The sequence below is a fragment of the Aulostomus chinensis genome, chromosome 9, assembly GCF_037954235.1.
Source record: "Aulostomus chinensis isolate RoL2024-O1b breed Wild chromosome 9, RoL_Achi_v1.0, whole genome shotgun sequence".
NCBI classification, from domain to species: Eukaryota; Metazoa; Chordata; class Actinopteri; order Syngnathiformes; family Aulostomidae; genus Aulostomus; species Aulostomus chinensis.
In genome coordinates, this window is record NC_141328.1 from 29,168,474 (window position 1) to 29,194,406 (window position 25,933).

Genomic DNA, 25,933 nt, shown 5'->3' on the forward strand with positions numbered 1-25,933 from the left:
AAAACATAATGAATCCCTCCGGTTCCGAAGGCGCACTTCATGAAAATGGCAGCGAAGACAAAGATGAATGGTTTGACATGAAATGTGACACCACCGGCCAGGCAGACCAGGCACCACCACCACCACCTGACCGCTGCAGCAGGCCTGCGCCGCGGCGCGTGGGTTGGTACCTGCAGTGAAAGAATTTCTGAGAAGGCTGGTGGTAGTTGCTTGTTGATGAGAGGAGCTTCAGGAGACATGTTGATTGAGCTGGAGAATCGTGAGTCTTATTGAAAACGGTCCGTTGATTGTTAAAATGTAAAATGTGGAATAGAAACTGGATCTTTTCTGTCGCATGTTTGCTTGCTAGTATTTTCTTTCTTGCTTATGCGTGTTGTTCTCATCTATTTTTCTACGTTTTCGTCATGTTTGACATTTAGGGGGGAAAGTTTGTATGATGACAACTTGGACCTTACGTCCTTAGTTTTCTGGTGGCAATCCAGGTAAGCTCATCTATTTGGAGAAGAAAACAAGCCAGCAGGATGTCACACAGATTACACAACACATATACAGAGGAGGCACACACACACACCTGTCCTGCTAGTTTCAGGTGCTTGCAGGTGATGTGTAATCTGGAAAATGAACCAAAACTACACAAGTGAGACTGGAGCCGGAATCACAGCCAGTGTCAGAAAGTCGCTTCTCCTTTTCCCTCTTCAGCTCTTAGTCTGTTGTGAAATTCTTTCCCCGAAGCAGTAACTATTTTTCTGTCCCTCCTTTAGACGTATATGACAGCTAAATTTGCTTATCCCTGCTTTTGCCGTCTTACTTAGTCAACAGCTCTGACGCGGATTATAACGGTCTGGTCTGCCGGCTCGTTCCAGCCCGACACACCAGGAACCGCTCTCCTCATTCCCCTCATTACATTAGCTGCCCTCAGTGTCAGATCATTGTCTTGTCATCTGTCTCACTGTGTGTGTGTGTGTGTGTGTGTGTGTGTGTGTGTGTGTGTGTGTGTGTGTGTGAGAGAGAGAGAGAGAGAGAGTGAATGTACGAGTGAAGGCCAGTAATGACAATGCAGTGCCAGTAAGTAGATGTCAGCATGGCGGCAGTCGCCTCCTTCTCCTTTTCTCTGGTTGTTTTTCTTGTCACCTAAAAATCAAAATGTGACACATGAAATTGTTTTCCAGACTGAAAGGAGGATGTAGAAAGGAAGGATGGGAGAGGTAAATGTCAAGGAAAAAAGTTAAGTCAAAAGTTCACAACACGAAGGTGAAGAAATGGAGGAAATTCAAGACAAAAAGAGAGGAGAGAGCAGAGCTCCGTGTTTCCTTCCAGTCTGCAGCATTGCTGAGAACTTGTCAAGTATTGATTATTGGGATCAGATGTTTCAGAGCACATGACTCCCCTCCTCCCTCCCCCTCTCTCTGCCTTTCACCTTCCCTCTGTGTCTGTTTCTCCACCATGCTCCGCCTCCTTGGCTTGTCACTGCTCTAAATGTGCAAAACAAAGTGTCACCAAGCACTTTTCTATTCTGTTGATGCTGCAACTCTCCTCGGAGCCGTTTGACAATATTAATTGCTGTCCCCAGTGCTATTGATGGGCCGACCCGAGCCAACGCAGCTCAGCCCGTCTCAGGCCTCCAAGGCTCAAGATTCTGGCAGAACCAGAATCCAGAGGACCTGCCCTGATCCAGCAGGTCAGGGCTTAGTTTGCATTTCCTCTCACAGATGAGGAGCGTCGTTATCTGGCCAAGCAGGGGTGGAAGTACACAGCTCCAGTACTTAAATACTCATTAAATACCACACAGGTAAATGTTAAACGTTAAAAGATTATTTCAGTAAAGGCAGAGAAGTATTTAAGATGGTTTACTTAAGTATCGATAGCTTTCATGTTCGTGCATTCTAGCGGTAACCCCCCGACCTGTAGAGGTCATGTTCGAGTGGTACATTCCACTGGCTCTTGGTCAAAGGAAGCTACGATGAAGCTAACCTGCATCATCCTGCTGCACTCTGCAGCTGCACTACGTCTTCATACAGGCGCAGGTTTGAATCATGATTCATTTGGGTCTCGATTGGTGAGCTGTGAAATGAAAAACTATTCTGCTGCTGCTGGAGCAAAATGTTCCGCTGCTCTTCACAACATGGCGGCTCCCAAAGATGATTGAACAGGAAAAAGTTACGTTTGGGCCCAAAGTAGAAGCAGCACAGAACGTCTCTGGGGTCCATTTGGAGTCGAGTTTGTCATCTTGTTCTTGGCTTCCTGGGGGGGACTTTCAGAATCAGGCCACTGCACCCCCCCCCCCCCCCACTCCCACACACACACACACACCCGCACCCCCCACCCCATCTGTAAAGGAAATGTGCCGAAGCTTAATGCACTGCTTAAAAAAGCCCTCAACTTCCGCTACCAGTCAATAATGTATGTGACCTTTGGGCCGCCCTCTCGGCTCCTCTGACTCTGGCTGTTTGCTCAGCTTTATATTACAGCCGCCGCTAAGTTGCACTGCTTCCGTGTGGCATTCATAATGGATACGTAGTTAAAGGTCAGCAGCTTCAGCCGTCAGGAAGGGAAGCACACAGCCAGTACAGTGTGAGAACAATAAGCCAATCAAGTTGAGTGCTAAATGAGGGGGAGAGACTTTTTGAGTGTAAACAAGCTGAATCTTTGCAAATCATAATCACAGGATGTCAGATGTTGAAAGAGGGTAGACGAGTGCAAATGTCAGAGGAAGACGTGTCAGGTGGAGGGAGGCGGGATGATGAAACGGGGACAGAGACTGTATTTAAATGAGGGGGGAGACGTTGCTTCAGGTTGAACGAGGGTTTGGACCAGAATGTTGCCCACATGTGATAGTTGGGTCAGAACCAGGAATGGATTGGTTGAAGCCTCCATTTTTACCGTGTCACATGACTCATGTCAGATATTTGATCACTGCTGACGTCACTGTCAGTCCATTTCATTTCATATTTTTATTCTTTCAGGACACAGTAAAATCTCTTGATGCGTGTTGCTTCCTGTTATGACCTTGGGAGCACATGTCAGTGTTTCCTGCAGCCCGATTTTGAGAAAAATAGAACATCGAATGATTCTGAAGGAATGAAGATGAAATGGAGCTTCACCTGTCCCAGAGCAGTCAAGTCAGGTTTGTGGGAATCAAACCTGTGTGGTGAAGACAGAGACCAGCAGAAGCCATTGCCAGCCTCTTTCTCCAGCCTTACCAAATCTAATCCAGTTAGCAGCGCGGGTCTTGTTAGCTGTGTGTGTTCAGGCTTCACCCTGTCAGCCCCAGTGAAGGCTCATGAATGTGGAAGTTAGTCCTGGAGTGTGAGTGTGTTTTCAGGGAGACAACAGGGCCTGCCTCTCACGTGTCACTTTAATTACTGCTGTCATCACCACACACGAGCCACGACGACAGAAAAGTCATTCGCTCTCTCTGTCTTTTAAAAACTGCATGATGCACGTTGGCAGGACCAGGCCCTGACACGGCAGGTTCATTTGAATATTTGTGAAATACGCACATGAAACCAGACAACACCCTCAATATCAGACGCACGCAACACCTGAGGCTGCACCCTTGTGATAAGGAGGGGAAGTGCACCCCTCCGCCTTCCTGCCAGGAAGTTTCATTCATGTGCAAGAATTCCTGATCCACAGAACCAAAGAAGTGTTTAGATATTCAGTGATATAAAGTGATAGCGAACGAGGATCAGAAGGTAACACAAACAAACACACATGCATGCACACACACTCAAACACACATATGCATACGCACTAAAACACACATATATGCACACACACACATTCAGTGATTGGCATTTCCAAAAGCATTTGCCAGAGAGAACAGGTTAAAGGGTTAATATCATAACATGTGTCAACTGAGAAAAACATTCACACACACACACACACACACACACACACACACACACACACAAACTCATGCACACACACGCACACAAACAAGCAAATGCTGAGTGTTTCTATCAACACAGACTTCATAGGCGGAGTCTGACATTTGGCTGGATGTGTGAGGCTCAGCGTTCAGACCTTTGGAGAATGTTATTCTCACTTTCCTCTCTCATCCTCCCCTCATTCCATCGTTCTTATCTCTGCTTGTTCCAAGAGGAGCTTTTGTTGTGGACCCCGAGCAGATGCTCCTGCCTCAGGTTCTCTGATGCCTCTCAATGTCCGAATGCATTCGACGCTCATTGAATTAAAGGTTTTCTGCTTAATTCTTACAAAGATCTGAAGAGTTTCAGGCAGGAGAGGACGCTGTCATTCATTTTTCTCTCTCAGCCAATCAGAGACCAGGAAGCAGAGTGAATTTTCTACACTAATCAATTAGAATACAGCACTGAATCATGCAACATTATGCAATGAACAGGTGTGTTGCTATGGTGAAGGAAATGATTGGCCAGACTCTAGATTATAGTGTCGCCCTCACACACACACACACACACACACACACACACACACACACACACACACACACACACACACACACACACACACACACACACACACACACACAGCTGAAATAAGACAGGTGATTGCAGTAGTTCAGAGGTAAAGCCATTTGAATGGAAATGTGAAATGGAAGTGCATTACCAAACTCAAAGACACCAGGGCAGCTCTGCCTGTTCGCTTTGACAGCGCCCAATGAGCACGTCGCACTTGACCACGGCGGAGGTGCCGGTGTCAGCGTTTAATTAAGGCAGCTGTTTTGATAATCTCAATGTTGAGCTGTCCAATATGCTGAAAGTGTTCAGAATGCATCAGAGTCCTCGCTGACGGTGCTGCTGTCCGTTGCACGCCGCGGTCTTTATTTGGCTTCCTATAGGTCGTCTCTGATTGTGTCACCGCTGGAAGACGGCGGTGACATCAGGTCGACTGTCTCAACCCAAAAATGTTTTAAAAGATAAGAGAGAGAACAGAGAGCGTACAACAATGACCAAGAGGCGCATAGATATCCTCATAAAATTACACACACACACACACACACACACACACACACACACACACACACACACACACACACACACTCTCAAATGTAACAACAGCGACATGGCAATAGTGATGAGTGTCTGCATGCGTGTATTGAGTGATGTTGTTTGTTGGGGTCGTGTCCAAAGAACCCGAGGCAGTCATTACCTCTATTGCTGAAACATTCAGGGAAATAGCCTCATTCTATCTCTTCTATCTGTGTGTGTGTGTGTGTGTGTGCGTGTGTGTGTGTGTGTGTGTGTGTGTGTGTGTCCTGAGGGGTTTCACTGGTGTGCTCCTGCTAAGAGGTACTTATGAAGCCAGTTGTAAAGCAACTTCCTCTATGGATGTTTTTCGGTGTATTCATGTGTGACCCTTGAATCAATTCAGTCCTACTAACGCTATTGTGATTCTCTCCCCCACCCCCCCCCACCCCCACCCCCCTCTGCAGAGACTGGTGGAGGCAGCGGAGGAGGCCCATCTCCAGCACGAGGAAGATCCAAACCTGCAGGTTCCTGCTCATGTTTCTTCTCAATCTACATTTTCTTATATTCTCTCCAACTTCCTTACGGTCCGCATGATGATTCTTTGCTCTTCTGAGCACATAAAGTAACATTCAGATCATTGATCTTCCACGTGATCTGTGATTGGATGAACGGCACGGAGGCGTCTCTAGCCTGGGAGAGAAGGCCTTTCCTCCACATCTGTTACGGTCACGTGTTCACGTCCCACACAAGCTGCTGTACACAAACACGCATCCACAACATTTAATTTTCTCTCATTAATGAAAATATGTAATCGTTTGTCTTGTAGTGTCCTTAAATGTATGGAAAATCAGTGAAGAGAAGGAGCTAAATATGGAACATGTATCAGTTTGAGAGGTCCATTCAGGTGTTAACATGTAGCACCCTGTAGATCTCTGGTTGCACGTCAGCTCACCATGGCGACACACATTGTTTGACTTTTATTTCTGAACGCTAAATGAGTGCTGAGAGGTTGTCCAAGTCTCCTTGAGCAGACGTCATGGCTGCACTAGTTATCCCTTGAAGCAAAGACATGCCTGTCACGCTCGTATTAATATTTCGCCAACCGGACCGTGGGAGAATGTGTTTGGACTCTGGACTTGTATTTGTGTAGTCTCTTCGCTCATGTTGTCTTTCATATGGTTTAAAATCCTTTAACTCCCCAGATGAAATTAATATTTAGGAGAAACCCTGGACTGATGTTTCAGTCTCAACTGAACCTCAACATCTGCTGCTCGGGTCATGACTGCGCCTACAGATATAGAACAATATTTACTGAAGATTGAATTGCATGTGGGAAGCAACTTATCTGTTTTGTCAGAAATGAAGGAATTAATACTTGTGTTTTTATGCCAGAATTTCCATAAATCATGAATTATTAATAGTATATCTTTGTCCTAGTCCTACTCAAACACACACACGCACACACACATACACACACACATATACACACCCGCAAACGCAGCCTCTGCTCTCATGGTTCTGCCTCAAATCCATTTGAGCAGCTTTAATTTTTAGAGTGCAACTTTGTTGTGTGTGTGTGTGTGTGTGTGTGTGCGTGTGTGTGTGCGTGTGTGTGTGTGTGCGTGTGTGTGTGTGTGTGTGTGTGTGTGTGTGTGTGTGTGTGACAGCCGGAGGGGGAAGACTAGAGGAATGTTTGTGTGCCCTTGTGCTGTGTCTGCCTGAGTTTACGAATATCACGCGCATCTCAGAAGAGAGTTTATTAAAGTAGGAGGGGCAACAGCAGGAACTTGAGTTTTAAATGGAAATATGATGCTAAAGCCGACTTGGGAGGATTTGCTGCTGAACTACTTATAAACTCCGGAGTGTACGCTTTGTGTGTGCATGCCTCTGTTTACTCTGTCAGCTTTTTAAGTTGCACCAGTGAAAGCCCTGTGGCGTTTGCTCTCAGGGCCGTTAAGAGGGATCAATCAGTGTGCTCAACTGCTGACGGCGTCCTGCCCTGAGTCCTCCTCACGCCGTGACCCTTCCCTCGCTTCTCTCTTTGGTCACTTGCTTGATTCTCTGCCCATAATGTCTCCAGAACGTCTTTCTCTACCCCATCGTGTTTCAAAGATCAGCAGGTCCTGTCATTTATGCCGACCCGGCGCGTGAGCGATAAACCTGAGCTGCTTGTATCAGGTGCTGGCATCTCTACCAGTAGAGATTTAGGAATCCAGGTTCTTCCTCCGAGCTCTGTGTTCAGGAAAGGATGCATCAAATGACGAGTGGCTTCTCCCGTGACGTTGTAATATGGGACTTCCTGCTGCCTCACAAGGTCACCTGATGCAGACCGACGTGGAGGAGGAGAGGGAAATTATAAATGCAAAGCAGGAAGAAGCTTCACCACCAACTCAAGCTAGTGGAGTAAATTGGTGTCATGAACTATTATAGCAATCGATTTCTTGATTTTGCAGTTTACGGACATTCGAGTGAATGTTCTGGCCGTGGCGGTCGTCCCCTCCCGGTTCTGGGATGGTCGTAGCCGCCAGTACCTGGTGGGCTACTGTATGCCTTTTTTTTCTCCAATGTCCAGATAATTGAATCTGTGCTGAGGTGTTCAAGTCCCAATTCAAGTTTGTGTTGGTCTGGCACCTGCATTTGTGTCAGTGTGCAGATGAGGATCTGACGAATGTGTGTTCGTTCTTAGTCAAGCAGCTTTTCACTCACTCGGTAATGTCAGACTCATTAACGTTTCATTAACTGAGCATGAAATGAAATGCTTAAGTATTCTTCAGCTGTTATTACAAACCGCTCATAGCTGATTTTTTTAGCGCCGTCTGCGTGTGTGTTCAGCTTCCAGCTGCAGGTGTGCAGGTGTGCGTGTGTTTGTCTGCACAGCTCTGATGGTGGCATTTTTAATATTGCTTTTTACTGCAGAACGTGGTGAATAGATGGTGATTATCAGCAGCTGTGCTAAAAATACACATCCACGCTGTAGGGTGAAACCTCCTCCATCACTATTCAGGGTTTATTATAAAATGTTTGTGTGTTTTTGGCTATTGGATACATATTTGGCTGGCAGCGGTTTGATAGGAATTTCCTTATCTATCCTTTCCAGAGCTCTTCTGCTTCCAAGTGAAATTGGCACGGTAATCTGCTGTGATTTTCCTCCCTCGCTCTTTTACCCGCAATGCTCATGTACTGTAAATAGGAAAGCAGAGAGCAGTCTCCCATGCCCTCTGCAGCCAATGAAATCCTTCCTTGGAGGTTGGAGACAAACAGCCAATGGCAAAGCCTGATGTTGACTGAAAATGTAGCCCCAGTCTGGAGGGAGCAGTGGCAGACAAATGCCGAATCGTTCATCCTCCTTTTGTTCTCCGACTCTCCTGTCAGGGTTATGAGTGTAGAGTGCAGAGAGGTGGCCTCAGTCAGTTCTGTCGAACACGATTTGATCAGTGTGTGTGTGTGTGTGTGTGTGTGTGTGGTGTGTGTGTGTGTGTGTGTGTGTGTGTGTGTGTGAGAGAGATAAGTATCCTCCAATTCACCTTCTTCTCAAACATGGGGGTCTAAAAAAAACAAACATTTATCATCATTGAACTCAAGTGAGTGTGACTCATAATTTCAGAGACTTGCTCTCCGTCCACTAGCGAGAGATTTGTCTGGGACCTGAAGCAGACTTTGTATTTGTATTAACCAGATATTACGAGTATCCGAGTGCAGCTCGACTCGCCCTCATTGCCTTTTCCTACATTTTGTTCTTGATACGCGATTGATTGATTTGATTTTGTAAAGTAGGTCAAAACACGTACACCTGGGAACCTCGCGGGACGCACCTGACCAGCAAAGGTCCAGAGGTGCAAGTGTTGACATCAAGTGCTGGGTTGTTTGTGACGTTAAGAGGAGAAGAGAAGCATATGGAAGTCCGTGATGTCACAAATCAGTGGCGCCAACATCCAACTTGATCATCACGATTGAACTCACCGACAGACGTGTGTGAATGTGGCTCTTCAGGTCAGCAGCTGGTCAGAGACACCTATTAGAAATATGTGGGACTGCTTTCACTTCATTCTGATTCTGTTAAGAAAACCTCCTGTTCATGTAAACTACAGTTGCGGAGCTGAAGGGACCTCGGTCGCATCAGTAGTACGTAACAGTACTGCAGTACAGATTTCTCGTTAGCCTTCTGTATGCCTTCATCCCCATTTCTCTGCTGTTTTAAGCAGCTCTTCATGAGCAGACTGGGGTAGAGCTCCTGGACTTCGGAGGGAGCGCCGCCTCTCATGACGTATTGACAGAGGCAGGAAGCAGCTTTTGTCATCACAGTTTCATTGACTTGACATTCTTGATGTTTACCTCAGACTTGCTTGATTCCCCTACGGTAAATTCAGCCTTGTTGAAACTTGAAGGACGACCATACAGGCAGCAGAGAAACCCGAGCGCCTCTAAGCCCGGCGCCATCATCGGCGTTACCACAGAGCTGCTGCTGAGAGACACCAGCACCGTCACTCTGGCTGCTCCCTGTGCGAGTCCAGCAAGACTCGCCACTTGGAACCTGCTTATTGTCTCCTCCCAGGTGTACGTACACATTTGCTCTGCTCCTCTGTTGTCCATGTACAGAACTTGTTTCAGCAGCCTGCCAGTGGCAGACAAATGGTTTCAAGGCAGCCTTATCTGCACTTGGAGAGAGAGGGTGGTCCAAAACGATTCTCCTCCAAGAGAAAGAGTTGAAGCTGGGGAGCGATTTCAGGGGGAAATTGTTCCATTTTCAACCTTGGAACAATCAGAAAGGAACATCATTCCATACACTGTCCCGACCCATGTATCATTTTATCGCTGAAAAATGACTACATGAGGATCAAAACAAAAATAAAAATCAATCTTTCAAAAGTATAGATTTCTGCAGACATCTTTTTGCAACAATTGCTGTTTTTTTACTTCACCCAAAAGTACACAATCAGGACCAGAGGCTCTGCGAAAAGAAATGTGAGTTTGAATATAAAACATTACAAACCTTGACTCACCTGCCTCCACTCACCTGCCTCCACTCACCTGCCTCCACTCACCTGCCTCCACTCACCTGCCTCGTCTTCACAACACACAGACATGAGTAATGACATGTTTTATTCATTTCCTTTGCTAGAGATGTAGACTAAAGCAAGGTTACTCTTGTTTGAACCCCAACATTTAGTATCATTCTATATTTTCTGAACTTTTACTGTAAAAATAATACTGAGAATCACCTTTACTGTTGTTGTTTTTACACACTGAAACTGTGCTCTCTCTCTCCTCTCTCTCTCTCTCCTCTCTCTCTCTCCTCTCTCTCTCCTCTCTCTCTCTCTCCTCTCTCTCCCTCTCTCCTCTCTCTCTTCCTCTCTCTCTCTCTATCTCTCCTCTCTCTCTCTTCTCCTCTCTCTCCTCCCTCTCTCTCTCTCCTCTCTCTCTCCTCCTCTCTCTCTCTCTCTCCTCTCTCTCCTCTCTCTCTCTCTCCTCTCTCTCTCCCTCTCTCTCTCTCCTCTCTCTCTCCTCCCTCTCTCTCTCTCTCTCTCCTCTCTCCTCTCTCTCTCTCTCTCTCCCTCCCTCTCCTCTCTCTCCTCTCTCTCTCCCTCCCTCTCTCCTCTCTCTCTCTCGCTCTCCTCTCTCTCTCATCTCTCTCCTCTCTCCCTCTCTCTCTCTCATCCTCTCTCTCTCTCTCTCCCTCTCTCTCTCTCTCTCCTCTCTCCCTCTCTCTCGCTCTCCTCTCTCTCTCTCTCTCCCTCTCTCTCTCTCTCCCTCTCTCTCTCTCTCCCTCTCTCTCTCCTCTCTCTCCTCTCTCCCTCTCTCTCTCTTCCTCTCTCTCTCTCTCTCCCTCTCTCCCTCTCTCTCCTCTCTCTCTCTCTCTCTCTCTCTCTCTCTCTCTCTCTCTCTCTCTCTCTCCTCTCTCTCTCTCCAACCCTCTCAAACCCAGTCGTGAGCACAGTGTATCTTTTCTCACCAGGTCTATCCTCCAACCCTCTCCAAACCCAGTCGTGAGCACAGTGTATCTTTTCTCACCAGGTCTATCCTGGTTCCCATTGTGTGACTACCAGGTCTTCAGGTGTTTGAAATGACATCGTCACCCTCAAAGTGGTTCAGTTCATCCTGCAGGATGGAACCATAGCTGTGGCTGATGGAGCCAACAGAGCCGGTGCAGCTGGGGGAGAACCTTGCTAACAGAACCCAAAGTGCAGGTCTCCCAGGTGCTCTCTTGCTCCTCAGCTGCATCGCATCGCGACATCAAACTATCAGGCTCTCCAGTTCCTCTCATACACGGAACACAAATCAATGGAAACTAGCCTGAACCTTTCAGTGGTCCAAAAATTCACCCACCAAGTCTTAAAGTCAGGTTGACCAACTAAAGTGAACATACTGGACTCTTTTACGCTGCTGCAGGCAGAAATGTAAGAGATGCACGAGGAAGGATTGAAGCGCAAGAACCCCTACATGGCCTTTTCCTCCAGGTTATTTACTCAATCTGCAGCCTTGTTTACTGGCTGATTACCTGTATTCATGCCCCTGGCTGTTTCCCAGTCACATTTCCACACTCTGAGAGTGGTATCTTCCCCTCCACCAACCATGAAGCGTAAGAGTAGGGGACGTGGGGGGGGGGGTGCCAAGGAAGAGAGGAGATGAGAGTTAAAAGGGAACACCAGAGGGTGGAGCGTCACGGTCAGCCGCCTGCTTTCCACGCGGTGTCGCCTCTGTTGCTGATCTTCCTCCCCTCACGGCTGTTGACTCACTGTTGTTCTTCTTGCAGGTTTATTTAGCACGGTCAACAGTGACACACTCTGTATGCTTGCTGCTTTCACATTCCCTGTCACTGAAAACCCCGATTTTGTCCCTCACATCCGGGCTGTAATTTCTCGACCTCACGCCAGTGCTTAAACAGAGACATACAGTAAATGAGTTACTGTCATTATTACCTAAGATTGTGCGCCAGCGACAGCCGACAGCCACTCAACTCCGTGATTGCAGAGAAATCACAGGATTTGAGTGTGTGCTTCATGGTCATACCTCCCTGCTTGAACGTCACTCCCACCAGACTCTGACGGCTCTGTGTTAACCAGTAGCATGCAGTTCCGCACAGCGAAATTACCATAAGAAATAAGAAAAGATACTCATTGTAATTAAGCTGTTCCTTTATCTGCTGCCTTTATACAGGGGGATTTATTCCCCACATCACGAAAGAAAACCTGATCTTTACAAATGAACTTCTCCGACCGCTCAACCCATCTGTTCATTTTATTTTGATATTTATTCTATTATATTTTACTGGGTGGAGGTTGAGCAGTCATAGATCTGTCATGGAGCTTCACAAAAGCAAAGACTACAATAAAACACATTCATTGTAAGGTGACATTTGTGCATAGTCTGAACAAGGTCCTGGGAGCACTGAATAAAACTCAGTGAGGGACAAAAAATTCTGATCCAGGTGGAGTACAAAACGTGTGTGATGGATCCAGACTGGGACCTTGGTGCCAGAGGACCTCCAGGAGGAGACAGAGTGTTGAGGCAGTCTTGATGGACAAAACACTATTTAAGGATGCGTTCTTAGGACACCCCTTTGTGTTATAGTGATAAAACACATTTGTTAATACTGCATCTCTATTTTATTGTCAATTGTTAACATATAAACTTCATTGTAGCCTCCCATCCTTCTGCTTTTTTAGTTTTGTAATGACTTCCACCTCCTTCTTCATCCTCACCCTCATCCTCCCTCCTCCGTCTCGCAGCCGTGGGCGTTGATGGTACATGTGTGATCTTTCAGCGTAATGCAGTGTGGTGTTAAAGATCAGGTTGTTAACACCATGATCAGGGACTGCATTAGTGGCACTGGGCACTAATGCTGGAATGGCATAATTGACTTACCACACACACACACACGCACACACACACAAACACACACACATGCGCGCAGCCTCAAACGGTGCTCAGAACTGACGCACTGACACACACTGTGGTTTGCCCTGCCTCCATTCACACACCCACTCTCACTCCCACACTGTTGAAACTCAGAAGTTGATGGGTGCAATTTTCATCAAAATTAAAGCCCACAATGCTGTGAATTTAAATAAGTCTATTAGCACACTCATTAACCAATGTTTGTTACACGTGTTTCATTTCGCTCTACAGTCTCTATACTTTTAACAGCCAGCGCCATTTGGAGTTCTAGTCCTGCTATGCACAAGTTGTGTGAGTTTGTGTGTCCTTGTCTCTGCGTGTTTTCCAGCCCAACATAAGTGTTAGCATGTGTTTTTTCCCCCCGACTGTCTCTGTAGAAAATGGGCTACAGATGTTTGAAATTAGTTTTATTTAGGGATTGAGGTTTATCTCATTTTCTTATTCCACATCTATCTCTGCTCGCACAGGCAGAGATGAAAGATGGAGCAGAGCCACCAAAATGAGAGAAACAAAGGGATAGAAAAGAGGAGCAGACAGAGGCGACCTGGCAGCAGCAGCAGCAGCAGCAGCAGCAGCAGCAGCAGCTCCCAGATAGAGCTGATAGCAGCCTGCCAGGGAGGCTGTGCACAGGCACCAGAGGATGGCAGCGGGCTTGATGAGGACTTCACACAGCCGGGGAACAATGGGTGAAGGAAAGCGGCTGAGCTAGAGGAGGAAGGTTTGTGGGCTGAGGGAGCGGGGGGGGGGGGGGGTGACAGAACAGGTACCAGCAAGACAGAACGGGAACAGGGTGGAGACGCAGTGGGACCTGGTCTGGTACAGCGACAGGCAGCTGGTACCAGGTGTGTTTCCAAGTACCCCAAATTTGGGTTTAAACCATTAACAATTGAGTTGTACTGTGTGTGTCTCATTTGGTATTTTTCATTTGTATTTCATGGAAAAAAATGTTTTATCCGCCCAAACACAAATCTTGTCAGTCCACAAACCCAAATGTCCTGTGAGATGTGTAGATGTGCAGTCTCAAAGTCTCCAAGCAACAAATCCCGGAGGCCTTTTAGACTCTGCCAGCACTTCCGTCTCATGTCATCAATGAATGTCCTGCTCAGGCCACTCCAGCCACCGTCTAACCTCCATTTACAGGAGGAAATTTGTGCTTGTTGTGTGGGTTCGCTGAAATCAGCCCAAAAGTTGTAAAGAATAAATGGTAGAAATAATTGAGCAGTCAGGCAGGTAACGATGGGAGCGCTAAAGAGCACTCCTCAGCTGGAGGGAACATTATGATCCCATAGAATTTGCATGATTAACATTCTGTTTACATGCGTGTTTTGTATTGAGTTGTAATGAGATTTAGTGCTTTTTTTAATAAAGCTGATAAGCAGGTTTAATTAACCCATACCTCTGGACAGCACGCCACTACAGCACGCCACTCTTTGGCTGGGAATAAAGATGTAATTGCAAGAGGCAGAGAGGTCAGTTACAGAGGAAGCAGGAGACGGGCGAGGAGGACATGCTAGCGATTCTCTGTCTGGGCCATCGCCTGAAGGTCATCCTGTTACCACACCAGAATTCATGCAACAGCACCACAGTGTAACTGTGGCCTGTTTCATCATCGAGGCCTACGTGGATGACCTCCATTTGTAGAGGAGCTCATCCAGCCAGACCAGCTGGCTGTTAGAGTTTAGTGCTACAAAGATGAGGTATTTTTGTAGGCCAACATGGAAGTTAGCATCGCCGTAGTTTCTGTCGACCAGCAGCCAATGAGAATTTCACACCGGATTTTCAATTATTGGAGAAAACCAGCTCTGTGGTGCAGCAAGTTTGTGAGGCTGACAGGTGCAGGTTGTCCGAGTGTAAATGAAGTCCTTATGCACCAGCTACTGCACAATTAGCTTGGCGTCTCCTCCCTTCGCAGTGATGACATTTGCTGTCTTCTCTAGCTGCTTGTTAGCACCGCCATCTTTACAGCACATGAATGCTTTGAAATGAATCCATGCTGTATTAACAGCTCTATTTCATTTCATATAAGCCAAACTTTATGATACTTAAGCTAGCATGAACAACTGCATTTTAGATATTTAAGTGAAAACCCATTCAAACCCACACAACCGTCCCCGCGCCACCTGATTCTCATGTATGTTCGAGTTGTTCGCGTTATAGACTGTTTCTGATTGGCTCTGCATGGACGCCCTCCCTGGTCCACAGAGTCCAACAGTCGCGGGCCGCTTGACCTGACTTCTGCTCCCAGTTTTTCTTCAGCTACTCCAGAGGTGAATAGCATGGATGAAGGGACTCGTTGCTTGTGCTTTGGCGGCTGAACGGTTACAGCACGCCGTCCGATCCCCACCCTGCTGTGAGCCTGCCTCAGCCTCAGTCACGCCCACCAACACCCCCCGACTGCCATTGCCTTGTTTGCATTCTGTTCCTCCTGTTGCACTGAAAAGTGTAAGTTAAAAGGTCAATATAAATTTAGGTTTTTACAAATGGTGAGTCAAGAGCCAAAAGTGTGTGGCATGCTGAGTATATTGAGTTGAAGAATACGGACGATACACTGGATCTCACAGCTGGTCTGGGCCCTGTCTTTTTATTGATTGATTACTACCCAGAAGGAGTGACAAGTGAACAAAGCAAGACTAATAGGATTGTTCTTAGAACCACGTTGAAAATGTGCCTTCACAGAGGTGGAAAGAAGCACATAAAACTGTGCTCCCTCACCTTGGAATGGTAGTTGTCTCCTTGATAAACAGCTAATAAGCCTCATCAGGGCTGATTAATTACACCGATAGGCACTGCGTCTGCCAGCCGAAGTGATGGCTTTATCTTTGTTTCACACCGGGGCCAGGGGGATGATGCTGTTCCTCAGGAGGAGCTGGAAGGGTTTAGCCCAAATGAAGGTCACTGGTGCAAGAATCAAGAGGGTGGTCAAGTGAGTTTTTCTCTGGGCGGGCGGAGGAACAAAACTACTGATGTGAATACTGAACAGATGAAGTATGGCGACTGTTATCCCTGCACAGATCCACTATTTCACTGGACTGTAGTCCTGTCAGCCAGAGCTCAATGTTGAGAGAGTCTGAGCACGCCGAGCAGCTCTCCTCAGAAGGCCTCTCCACACGCCAGTCTCCTCGCTCATTACAAGAGAAATCAATGTGGCCTCAATCCATGTAATCTCCAGCAGTCACCTGCTGGAGAGATGCAGCCACTGCATGATATTGACCGTAAGAACAGATAACGATAGTTTTATTGAGGTAGGCAATAAAGATTATTATCCATCATCTCTGTTAAACATTTTATCAGGAATTGTTTGTAAAGTATTGAGGTTCCCAGCAAACTGCAGTGAGGTACGCAGAGAGCGGCTCCAGATGTCAGACGCCGTCTCAGCGAGATTGGGTGTGAATGAGGTCTGGGCAGCACTCGCAGCACTCAGCGTTTGCAACACAGACTTGACTTGTGATTTGAGCACAGTTTTATCGTTGTTAGGACCTCACTGCACTCATGATTCTTTAATGCTTTCAGACCAGTTTCTTATTGTAACACAAAAGACGAAAATGAAGTGCAGTTGCAGTTTCAGCTCACATTATGGACATTGCTGTTATTTATTAACTTCAGTGGTAAAGCGTCACTTTTTCCTCTACCTGGCTCGCGCATCCTCATCCGTTTGTTGTCTTCCCTCTGCATCTTCCTTTGCAGTGTCCCTTTGTGGTATCATAGACTTCAGAGGGGATGCAGGGAGCCATGTGCTCTATATTTATCTAACTCTATGATTTATTAATAGTCTCCCCAGTATGCGCAGTACTAAAAATACAGCAGAGACAGAGTACCACATGCAGCATTGAGCTAGGAAGGGAGTGTGCAGCGGCTGACGAGGGATTTGTCTAGTCAGCAGCTTTCCACTGTAACATCATGCGTGTCTGGGACGACCTGGGGACTCGGGTTACCTCGGTACACAAATGACTCTCTGACTCAGCACTTGGGTGACCCGGGCATCCGGTACATTGATAACATGGTCCAAGAGGTCAGCCATATTGAAGATGAGAAACATTATTCTCAGTAAACATTTCATTCTCGCTCTTCCTGTCTCCAGTACGAATACTTCAATGCAGTGCTGATCAACGAGGTGGATGAGGAAGGGAACAGCATGGAGCTGGGAGGAGAATTCATCCTGCAACCCAACGACCACTTCAACAACCTGTCAGTCAACCTGAGCCTCAGCGTGGTCCAGGTGCCCACCAACATGTACAACAAAGGTGTGTGACAACACAGGTACAGGTGTGTTGGCGAGGTGAGGATGCAGGCTGGGTGGGAAGGGTGCTGAATGGCTGGATCACCAGTCTGAACACCTGCAGAAATGTTGTGCAGTGATGCACTTGTGTCAGTCGCGTGTGACACACCGATGGAATTAGCAGTTAAATAATCCAACATTCTGCTATTTACCATCCACTCAAGGCTGACCAGGGAAGTCAGGCCTCGTGGCGCTCGGTGGACTGAGTGAATGTCATGTGAGCTTAGCCCAGCTACCACAGGCAAGAGATTCTATGGGGGTGGGGGGCTGGGGTTGTAAATGAGACAGAAAGTAGGTTAAGTCCGACTGATGGAAGGGCCGAGCAACAGATTAATTATATCTAGGTGGTTAAAAAAAAAAGTAAGTGAGAGTGACAGAAAGAGAGTGAATGAAATGAAAGAAATTGAATGTAAGTGCAAGGACGGTGAGGCTGGCAGGCTAATACAATGAGAGGAAGAGTAATTTTGATTTAATTCACAGTCAAATGAGCAGAGTCACAGAGAGAGAGAGAGTTTAAATCAGCAGGCTTTGTTCACTGGTAGCGATAACGTGGATGTACAGGACTGCAGGGAGCTTGTTGGTGGGCAAAGTCTCGTTGTTCTGCTGAAAGAGACTGCGAGGCTTGGCTTCAGGGGAGAGGAGCGTCAAAGAATGATTGTTACAACATCTGAACATGTTTTTCCTTAAACTGTTCTATTGGAATTGACTTGGGAAAGGTTGCTCATCTACAGATGCAGCAGCAGGCTACTGGATGAGTTTTTTTATCTTGAACTTTTCAAATTTTCATCATAAAACCTTTAAGTTAGCAGTTGACTGAAAATTAGCAGGTGTGTCGTGACTGTACAGGTGCAGGCAAGAAGATGATCCAGGAAGACAGAGGAAGGATAGAAACATCAGTTTACAACGATGACCTACATTTGATCAAGCTCTCGGCCATATTGTGACCAGTTTTTAAGAATTGTGTGAGAATCCAATAGGATTCTATCAGAGAAGAGGAGAGTCCTGTTGGACCGAGGCGAAACTGACGGTCACTCCTGAACTCTAACCTTTACGTCCTCAACCCAACGTGAACTGTAAGGGAGGCACAAGGGAAACCTGCTTATGGGCCATATGAGACCAAAAGGGTCAGACACTCTGGTGGGACCCTCACAGTGGAGGAAGAGGCTGCCTTCAAGACACAACGCTAGTTCTTTGTCTGATTTTGTCGATATTCCTGAACGCATCCTCACACATGGTGACAAATGGCCGCCTTCTGAATCCGTTCTTCATGCTGGCGAGCAGCTGACTGGTGCCTGGGCATTTTATCAATGTTGTGGTGGCAGCAGTCATGAATTAGAGGTGAAGTCCATGATAGCGGAGAGCTGAATTAACAGCAGGAGCAACAAGCCTCATCCACCATAGATCTTCCAAACAGCCAAAACACAACTGTCACCTTCGTGACAGGAACAGGCATTCTTCATGGGCCTCCCTCCTCCCTTCTCTGGCGCTGGGGAACCACACAGTTCTACTACTAATCCAAGGTTGACCCTAACTACCTGTGTATGTGTAAATATATCAATTATGGGAGCTGGAGTGCAACTTGGATGAGGAGGACACGCCGTTAAAATTTCTAATCATAGCGAGTTCAGATGGAACCGACTCTTACACAGCAGCAGCCGCTGTGTCCTTGTGTAAATGGATCCTGGATCTCATCCAGGCTTGTCGCCCCTCTATAGAGATGGAGGGGTGTTTACTGTTGGGTGGTGGTGGTGGGGGTGCTAGCTTCCAAAAAAGGCTAATTCAATCATGGCTCATTGGCATGACGCTTGACAGCAGCACGGTGTTGCCAGTGGAGATGACGGAAAATCTGTTCTCTGCTCTTCTTTTCTGACTGTAATGTTTCGCCTCACTTTTCATCTGCTTCCCTGCTTGTCTAAAGGTCTGTGAGGCTTTTCAGAATCTTCGATTAGAATTTTCCAATTGTGTCTGTCTACATTACATTTTCAGTGTTACCCTCTCAACAAGCAAGTTCGTGAGGGAGCGATGGTCTTGAATTCTCAGCCTGCAAACGTCAAATGTTTAAATACTTAAAGCAGCTGAATGAGCTAGCAAGCAGCTAAATGAGTTAATTGTGCTGTTTCAGTGTTAGCTTTGCTACACCATCCCTGCAGCAGTCATCGACCGTCATCCATGGGTTTATTTCCAGACACACACTCACTTTGCAACATTGGAGAACACATTAGTCTCTCCTGTGTTTATCTTCTTTTTCTCTTCTCCCATCTTTGACTCTGTCTAAATGTTCTGTGTGTAACTGAGGCTCTTGATAGGGATCTATGGAAGACTTTATGATGTGATATGAGTGGATGCGTCGGCACCAGAGAATACATCTTTCAACCTCCTTGAGAGTGAAACAATGTTAACCTTTTTACTCAAATGCGCCTTCTCCTCTCCATCACCATCCCTCCGTTTTATCTCCTTTGAATCTCAGACTCAGCAATTGTCAACGGCGTCTTCTGGTCTGAGGCCCTGAATAAAGTGTTCGTGGATAACTTTGAGAGAGACCCGTCACTCATTTGGCAGTACTTCGGCAGTGCCAAAGGCTTTTTCCGGCAGTACCCAGGTTAGTGTGTGTGTGTGTGTGTGTGTGTGTGTGTGTGTGTGTGTGTGTGTGTGTGTGTGTGTGTGTGTGTGTGTGTGTAGGTGTTTGTTTTTAATGAAGTCACTTTCTCCCTTAAGCACAACGATGGGTGTGTGTGTCTGTGTTCGCTGACTGACAGCTAGTCACTGGGGGCCGGTGGTGGTGGTGGTGGTGGTGGTAGTGGTGGGGGGAGGGGGTAGAAAGGGAGGGGTAATGGTGAGAGAGGGAAGATGGATAAAAAGGTGCATTTTCTTGTGAAGTTGAATGAATATACACTGAAGTTACATCATGAAAATGGTCTATGGGATGGTATTGAGAAAACTAGTGGAAAGGCTGTTTTTCCTTGTTTAATTCAATCTTCTGACCTCTGAACTGCTGGTTCGCTTTCTGCCTCTGCTGAGAGGCTCAATCGGCTGCGCCTCTCTGGCTATCTCAGGGCATTCTCTTTTGGTTTATGAAATTAATCTTTTTCTGTCTACCAAAAAGTTCCTATGAAAACAAAAGTGAGTTCTGTGAATAATTCAGCATAAGGGGAATAAAGGAGGTATTTCTTGCTGTTGAATTTTTTAATGTAATTTAGAATCCTTGGAGATCTAAAATTAAGCTCCATTCCTCATCGTTGTAATGGGATCGCAGTCAAACTTCCTCAAAGCAAAAACAATAAAGACACTCCTGCTAAATAATTATGAATAAGACAATAAATACAGCAATAATAATACGTGCTGACTTGTTTGAGCAGACAGTCTGAAACCACGTGAGGCAGAGACATCATCATCTTCTCATCAACTGAGTGTTAATTTTCCTAAATTTCAGGAAAATGTACTCTCTCTCTCTCACACACACACACACACCTACACACACACACACACACCTACACACACACACACACACACACACACCTACACACACACACACACACACACACACACACACACACACACACACACACACACTTTTGGAACAGTAGATTTCCTGGTGCCTTTCCCTGTAACAACAGATTGTCTATTTTAGTTTTAGTTCGTTTCAGTGCACCTCTTCTAGTGCTGAGTGTGTTTCAGGGATCAAATGGAAGCCAGATGAACACGGGGTCATAGCCTTCGACTGCCGGAACAGGAAGTGGTACATCCAGGCTGCTACCTCCCCGAAGGATGTGGTGATCCTCGTTGACGTCAGTGGCAGCATGAAAGGCCTCAGGCTGACCATCGCCAGGCAGACTGTGTCCTCCATACTGGACACTCTTGGAGACGATGATTTCTTCAACATCATCGCTGTGCGTTCACACCTATTTGCACAAAACGCTGAAGGTTTACATAAACTGCTTCACCTCGATGTTTTTAGACTCAGATAGACACACGCGAACACACAGGCCCACATCCTCTGAAGATCAGAGGATGCTGGAACAAATCCGCTTTCTCTCCTGTCACGCTCACAACCAATTAGCAGTCAGCTGAATGAAGATTTGAACTGCAAAGAGACAGTTGTGATTGGAACCAGCCTCAGGCACCCAAACCATTGTTATCACATCTGAGTCTGATGAAACTCTGAGCACGCGTATGCTTGTGTGTGCGTGTGTGTGTGTGTGTGTGTGTAGGGGGGTGGGGGACCATGCACATATCTGTGTCTGATGCTATTTCACATCAAAACCTAGTTAGTCAATTTGCCAGCCTGCATTCTCTTTCTCCACAGAACAAAGTCTTCATTATCACTTGATATCCTAATCGTGTTATTTTGAAAATTATTCTTTAGAAAAATAGAGAAAAAGAGGATTGAGAAAATCAGGCAGAAACACATTGTTTCGCCCAACAGGATGAGTCAATAGTCTCTTCTTTCTTCTTTCTATTGTTTTGCTTCTTACTCTGTTTCCTTCCAGATTTATATAAGTTCTCCCGTCAAGCAGGAGCTCCCAAACTTTTCATCCCCAAACCCCCCAAAAACAAGATGCCAGCATACAAACATCATGCTCACACACACTCAAACACACACACTTACACCTGCTGGGTTATGTTGAAATGGGCACAGCTTTACTTGATCTTAGGTCCTGGGTCACATGACTCTGCAGTGGAGATGAGTATTTTTTGGCTTGGATGTGATTGGCACTGATGGCTTGTAATGCCTCCAACCTCAGACACACTTGAAGCGAGGGGTCGGAGCTCGGCTGTCTACTACTACATGGAGGAATGAGAGTTTGCCTCCTCTGCTGCAGACACAAATTCAGACATCTCTGATCCAACAGGGATGCTCCAACATTGTTCAGTCACCACTGAGCTTGAAAAAGAAAGACAGAAGATAAAAGTGCTCCAGAAATTGGTTACTGTCCCCTATGCTGCTGTTACTGCGGCTACCAAAGATTGAACAAGCCCAAGATGCTACTTCAGCTTCATCGTCATTGTCCTCCACTTATCAGGGTTTGGGTACTGTGGACAGCAGGCTCAGGAAGGAAGCCCAGACAGTCCTTTCCCAGCCACTTTCACCAGCTCTTCCAGGGGACTCCTGAGGCGTTTCCAGGCCAGCCGAGAGATAATACCTCCAGCGGGTCTTGGGTCGGCCTCAAGGCCTCCTTCCAGTTGGACATGCCCGAAAAACCTCCAGAGGGAGGTGTGAGGTGTGCCTCACCAGATGCCTGAACCACCTCCACTGACTCCTCTACATGGAGGAGCAGCAGCTCTACTCTGAGTCCCTCCTGAATGACTGAGCTTCTCACCCTGTCTGTAAGGGAGAGCCCAGCCACCCTGAGGAGGAAACTCATTTCAGCCGCTTGTATTCACAATCTTGTTCTTTCGGTCATTACCCAGAGCAGGCCACCCTTTTCCGGCTGAGGACCATGGCCACAGACTTGGAAGTGCTGTCTCTCATCCAAGCTGCTTCACTTTCAGCTGTGAACTGTACCAGCAAGAGCTGGAGGTCATGGCTTGATGGAGCTAAGAGGACCACATCGTCAGCAAAAAGAAGAGACAACATCCTCCTGCCACCAAACTCGACCCCCTCCACCACCCGGCTGCGCCTAGAAATTCTGTCCATAAAAGTTATGAACAGAACCAGTGACAAAGGGCAGCCTTGGCGGAGTCCAAGCCTCACTGGGAACAAGTCTGACTTATTGCTGGCAACGCCAACCAGACTCTCACTCCTCTGGAAGAGAGACTGAATGCCCCTTTGTATCGGGCCGTCCACCCCATACTACTGGTGAACCCCCCATGGTCATAAGCCTTCTCCAAATCCACAAAACACATGTGGACTGGTTGAGCAAACTCCCATGCCCCCTCCAGCACCCTAGCGAGGGTAAAGAGCTGATCCACGGTTCCATGGCTGGGACGAAAACCACATTGCTCCTCCTCTCCAGTACCCTGGCGTACACCTTTCCAGGGAGGCTGAGGAGTGTGATCCCCCCATAGTTGGAACACACCCTCTGGTCCCCTTTCTTAAAGATGGGGACCACCATCCCGGTCTTTAACTCCAAAGGCACCGCCCCCAATGTCCATGCAATGTTTCATCGACGTGTCAACCAAGACAGCCCTACAACATCCAGAGCCTCGAGATAAACAGGGCGGATCTCATCCGTCCCCGGGGCCACCGCAGAGTTGTTTCACTGCCTCAGTGACTTCTGCCCCTGAGATTGGACGCCAGAGAGGTGACATCCCAAAAGCCAGGCTGCCAAGGCCCCCGCCTTGGTCTGCTGCCCGATCCACATTGCACTGGACCCTTCCAGTTCCTCCTTCAGGTGGTGGGCCCACAGGGGGACGAGTCCATGTAACCTTTTCTGGCTGGGCGCGGCCAGACCCCATGGGTGAAGGCCCAGCCACTAGACGCTCGCCCACCGGCCCCTAACCTGGGCCTGGCTCTAGGGTGGGGCCCCATTAACCCCCCGGGTTGGGTACATGATCTCTTTGTTTATGTTTTTCTTCCCAAGAAGGGTCTTTTTGAACTGTTCTTTGTCTGGCCCTTTGCCTAGGGCCAGACAAAGGGCCCCTGGTAGGCCCTTTGCCTACCAGGGGCAAAATGACCCTGACAGCATAGCTCCTAGGGTCCTTAGGGCACTCAAACTCCTCCCCCACGATAAGGCAACGGTTCCACGAGGCGCCCCAGATGCTACATTTACTTGAAATTGATACATTTTGCTTGTCTTCTATTTAGTCCTGTTCAGTTTCACAGTGCACAGACGGACCAAATGACAACACCAGGGGGCGTGTGCTCACTGAAGCCTTTCTGATTGATCAAAAATGTAGCATTGGAAAATGTCAGCTCTTGGGCCCAGATGTGGCGTAAGCGTCAGATTTCTGCTGAAGTTCAACTCAGTCCTCTTCCTGTCATGTTGCCTGCAGTTCTGTCCACGTCTGCAGCCACTCTGGATGGTGCTCTAACTGCTACTGAGCAGCACGCCGGTTGCTTGGAAACAGACCCAGACGGCATGGGAGAGCTGGTCTGGGACCACTCCCCAAGCACGGTTACTGATCTCACGAACTGCAGTCTTAATGGGTTTAGCCAAATCCTTCCAAACTGAAAAATCATTTTAAATTTCTCTGTGTTCATCTTTTGTAGAAATAATGGCTAAAATATTCTATTTCAAATTGCTATTGCCATTTCTATCTGGTGGCCCCCTGGAGGGCCCCTTCTGGGAGAACTCCTGCTGTTGATACACTGATAGAACCGCTAACGTCCTTTTATGTTAAGATTATAACTGAAGCATCTGTGGTGAGTTAACAAATTACGTGCACACATGAGAAGTCCCATGGTGAGACACTACACACTCTCACGTAGATGCGTTTGCGTATACACAGATTAGGGCAAAATGGCTGGCTTTGGAAGAACACACTCCCATTCTCTTTCATGGACTTTGAAGTCTAATTCATAGTCATGCATTAAATGGTGAGTATTATCGCAGAGTGGCAGGCGCGCCAGGCGCCTGGTACACTGTGTATTCGGTGTGCAGTTTCCGTATGTGAGTGTTTTTTGTCGAGATGAGTGAAGCTTCCAACATGTTCACCTATTGAAAGTATATTAGATATTCTAAATGAAACATTTCTACAAATGTGGCACATTAAAAGTGATTATCGTGATGACTTTCATGGTTCCTTTTGTATCATTTCAGTACAACGAGGAGTTGCATTATGTGGAGCCGTGCCTGAATGGAACTCTGGTCCAGGCTGATGTCACCAACAAAGATGTGAGTTCAGTGATTCTTTACCTCCTCATTGTTTGCATCCTTGATTCACTTTGTGGCCGAGGCTCAAACCTCGGCAGAAAAGACACAAAGACTATATTTGCAAAAAGTGATTTTGGGTTTCAGAGTTGGTCTTAGTTTGGTTCCAGGCATGTTTATTGGACTCCAACTCCAGAGGCCTGGGAGCTTTCTAGTTTTCTCTGCAGTATTTTAGCTGATATTCCAGTTTTTCACTTTCAAAACAGCTGATCAGTCAATTTTACTTTGAGGAAATTGTTCATAAAAAAGTGATCTTGATGGAACCAAAACTTGAGCTGACAATCCTCCTATCTGCCTGAGACAAATGTAGACTAATAGTGTCAGTTTGGTGTTTTCACCAATTCTTTTATATTTATTTAATCATTTATGCCCTGGTCCTCACTGGCACACATTCCTTTTTTTTTTAGTTCCACTGGATTAAAGAGTTTCTGCTCTTCATTTAGTCTTTGCCAGGATGAATCATCTTATCAGAGCTCTACTGGCGATCGCTGTTGACTCATGTTCACTCCAACTAAACATAGTCAAACTTTGATTGGAAGAAAAACTTCCCATCTCTAGGTTGTATCTTAAGGAAGTCTCTCTACATGCACATTTTCAAACCCATTTATCTGGATGCTTTTTCCTTTCTCAATAAATTGGACTATAGGAAAGCATCAGTGGAATCTTCGTCTTCCAAGCCAGAATCTTACTAATCAGATTTTGTTCTGTATTATCAACCTCATATTTGAGCGCTGCTCTTGTTGGAAGCTTGGCTTAGGCCTCGGCTACCTGCAATATCACTTAAAGAAACAACGGATTTCCTCCTTTTCCCTTGATGCATTCATCTGCCACCATGTTCAGACAACTGATGGGACATAAAAATCAGAACTGAAGCCTTTAGCAAGCTGGAATTCATGGTAATTTTGTTCATTCATCTTTACTTCCCTGTTGCAAGGCTTCATTAATTTGACTGCTGTGATCATTTTCAAGTACAAAAGGTCTCTGTAGCATTTAATGTGCAA

The 25,933-nt window shown here is 46.7% G+C and overlaps 1 protein-coding gene across 4 annotated transcripts in view; it reads left to right on the plus strand.

Annotated features, from left to right (window-relative positions):
- LOC147256709 (voltage-dependent calcium channel subunit alpha-2/delta-3-like) overlaps nt 1-25,933 on the plus strand; it is a 103,163-nt gene that overhangs the window by 23,510 nt on the left and 53,720 nt on the right. For all 4 annotated transcript variants that reach the window (XM_086214930.1, XM_086214928.1, XM_086214929.1 and 1 more), the window contains 5 exons: nt 5,414-5,473; nt 16,924-17,086; nt 19,589-19,720; nt 20,797-21,008; nt 24,822-24,896. In XM_086214930.1, coding sequence (XP_086071056.1) covers nt 5,414-5,473; nt 16,924-17,086; nt 19,589-19,720; nt 20,797-21,008; nt 24,822-24,896 — 642 coding nt within the window. The remainder of the gene's footprint in view (nt 1-5,413; nt 5,474-16,923; nt 17,087-19,588; nt 19,721-20,796; nt 21,009-24,821; nt 24,897-25,933) is intronic.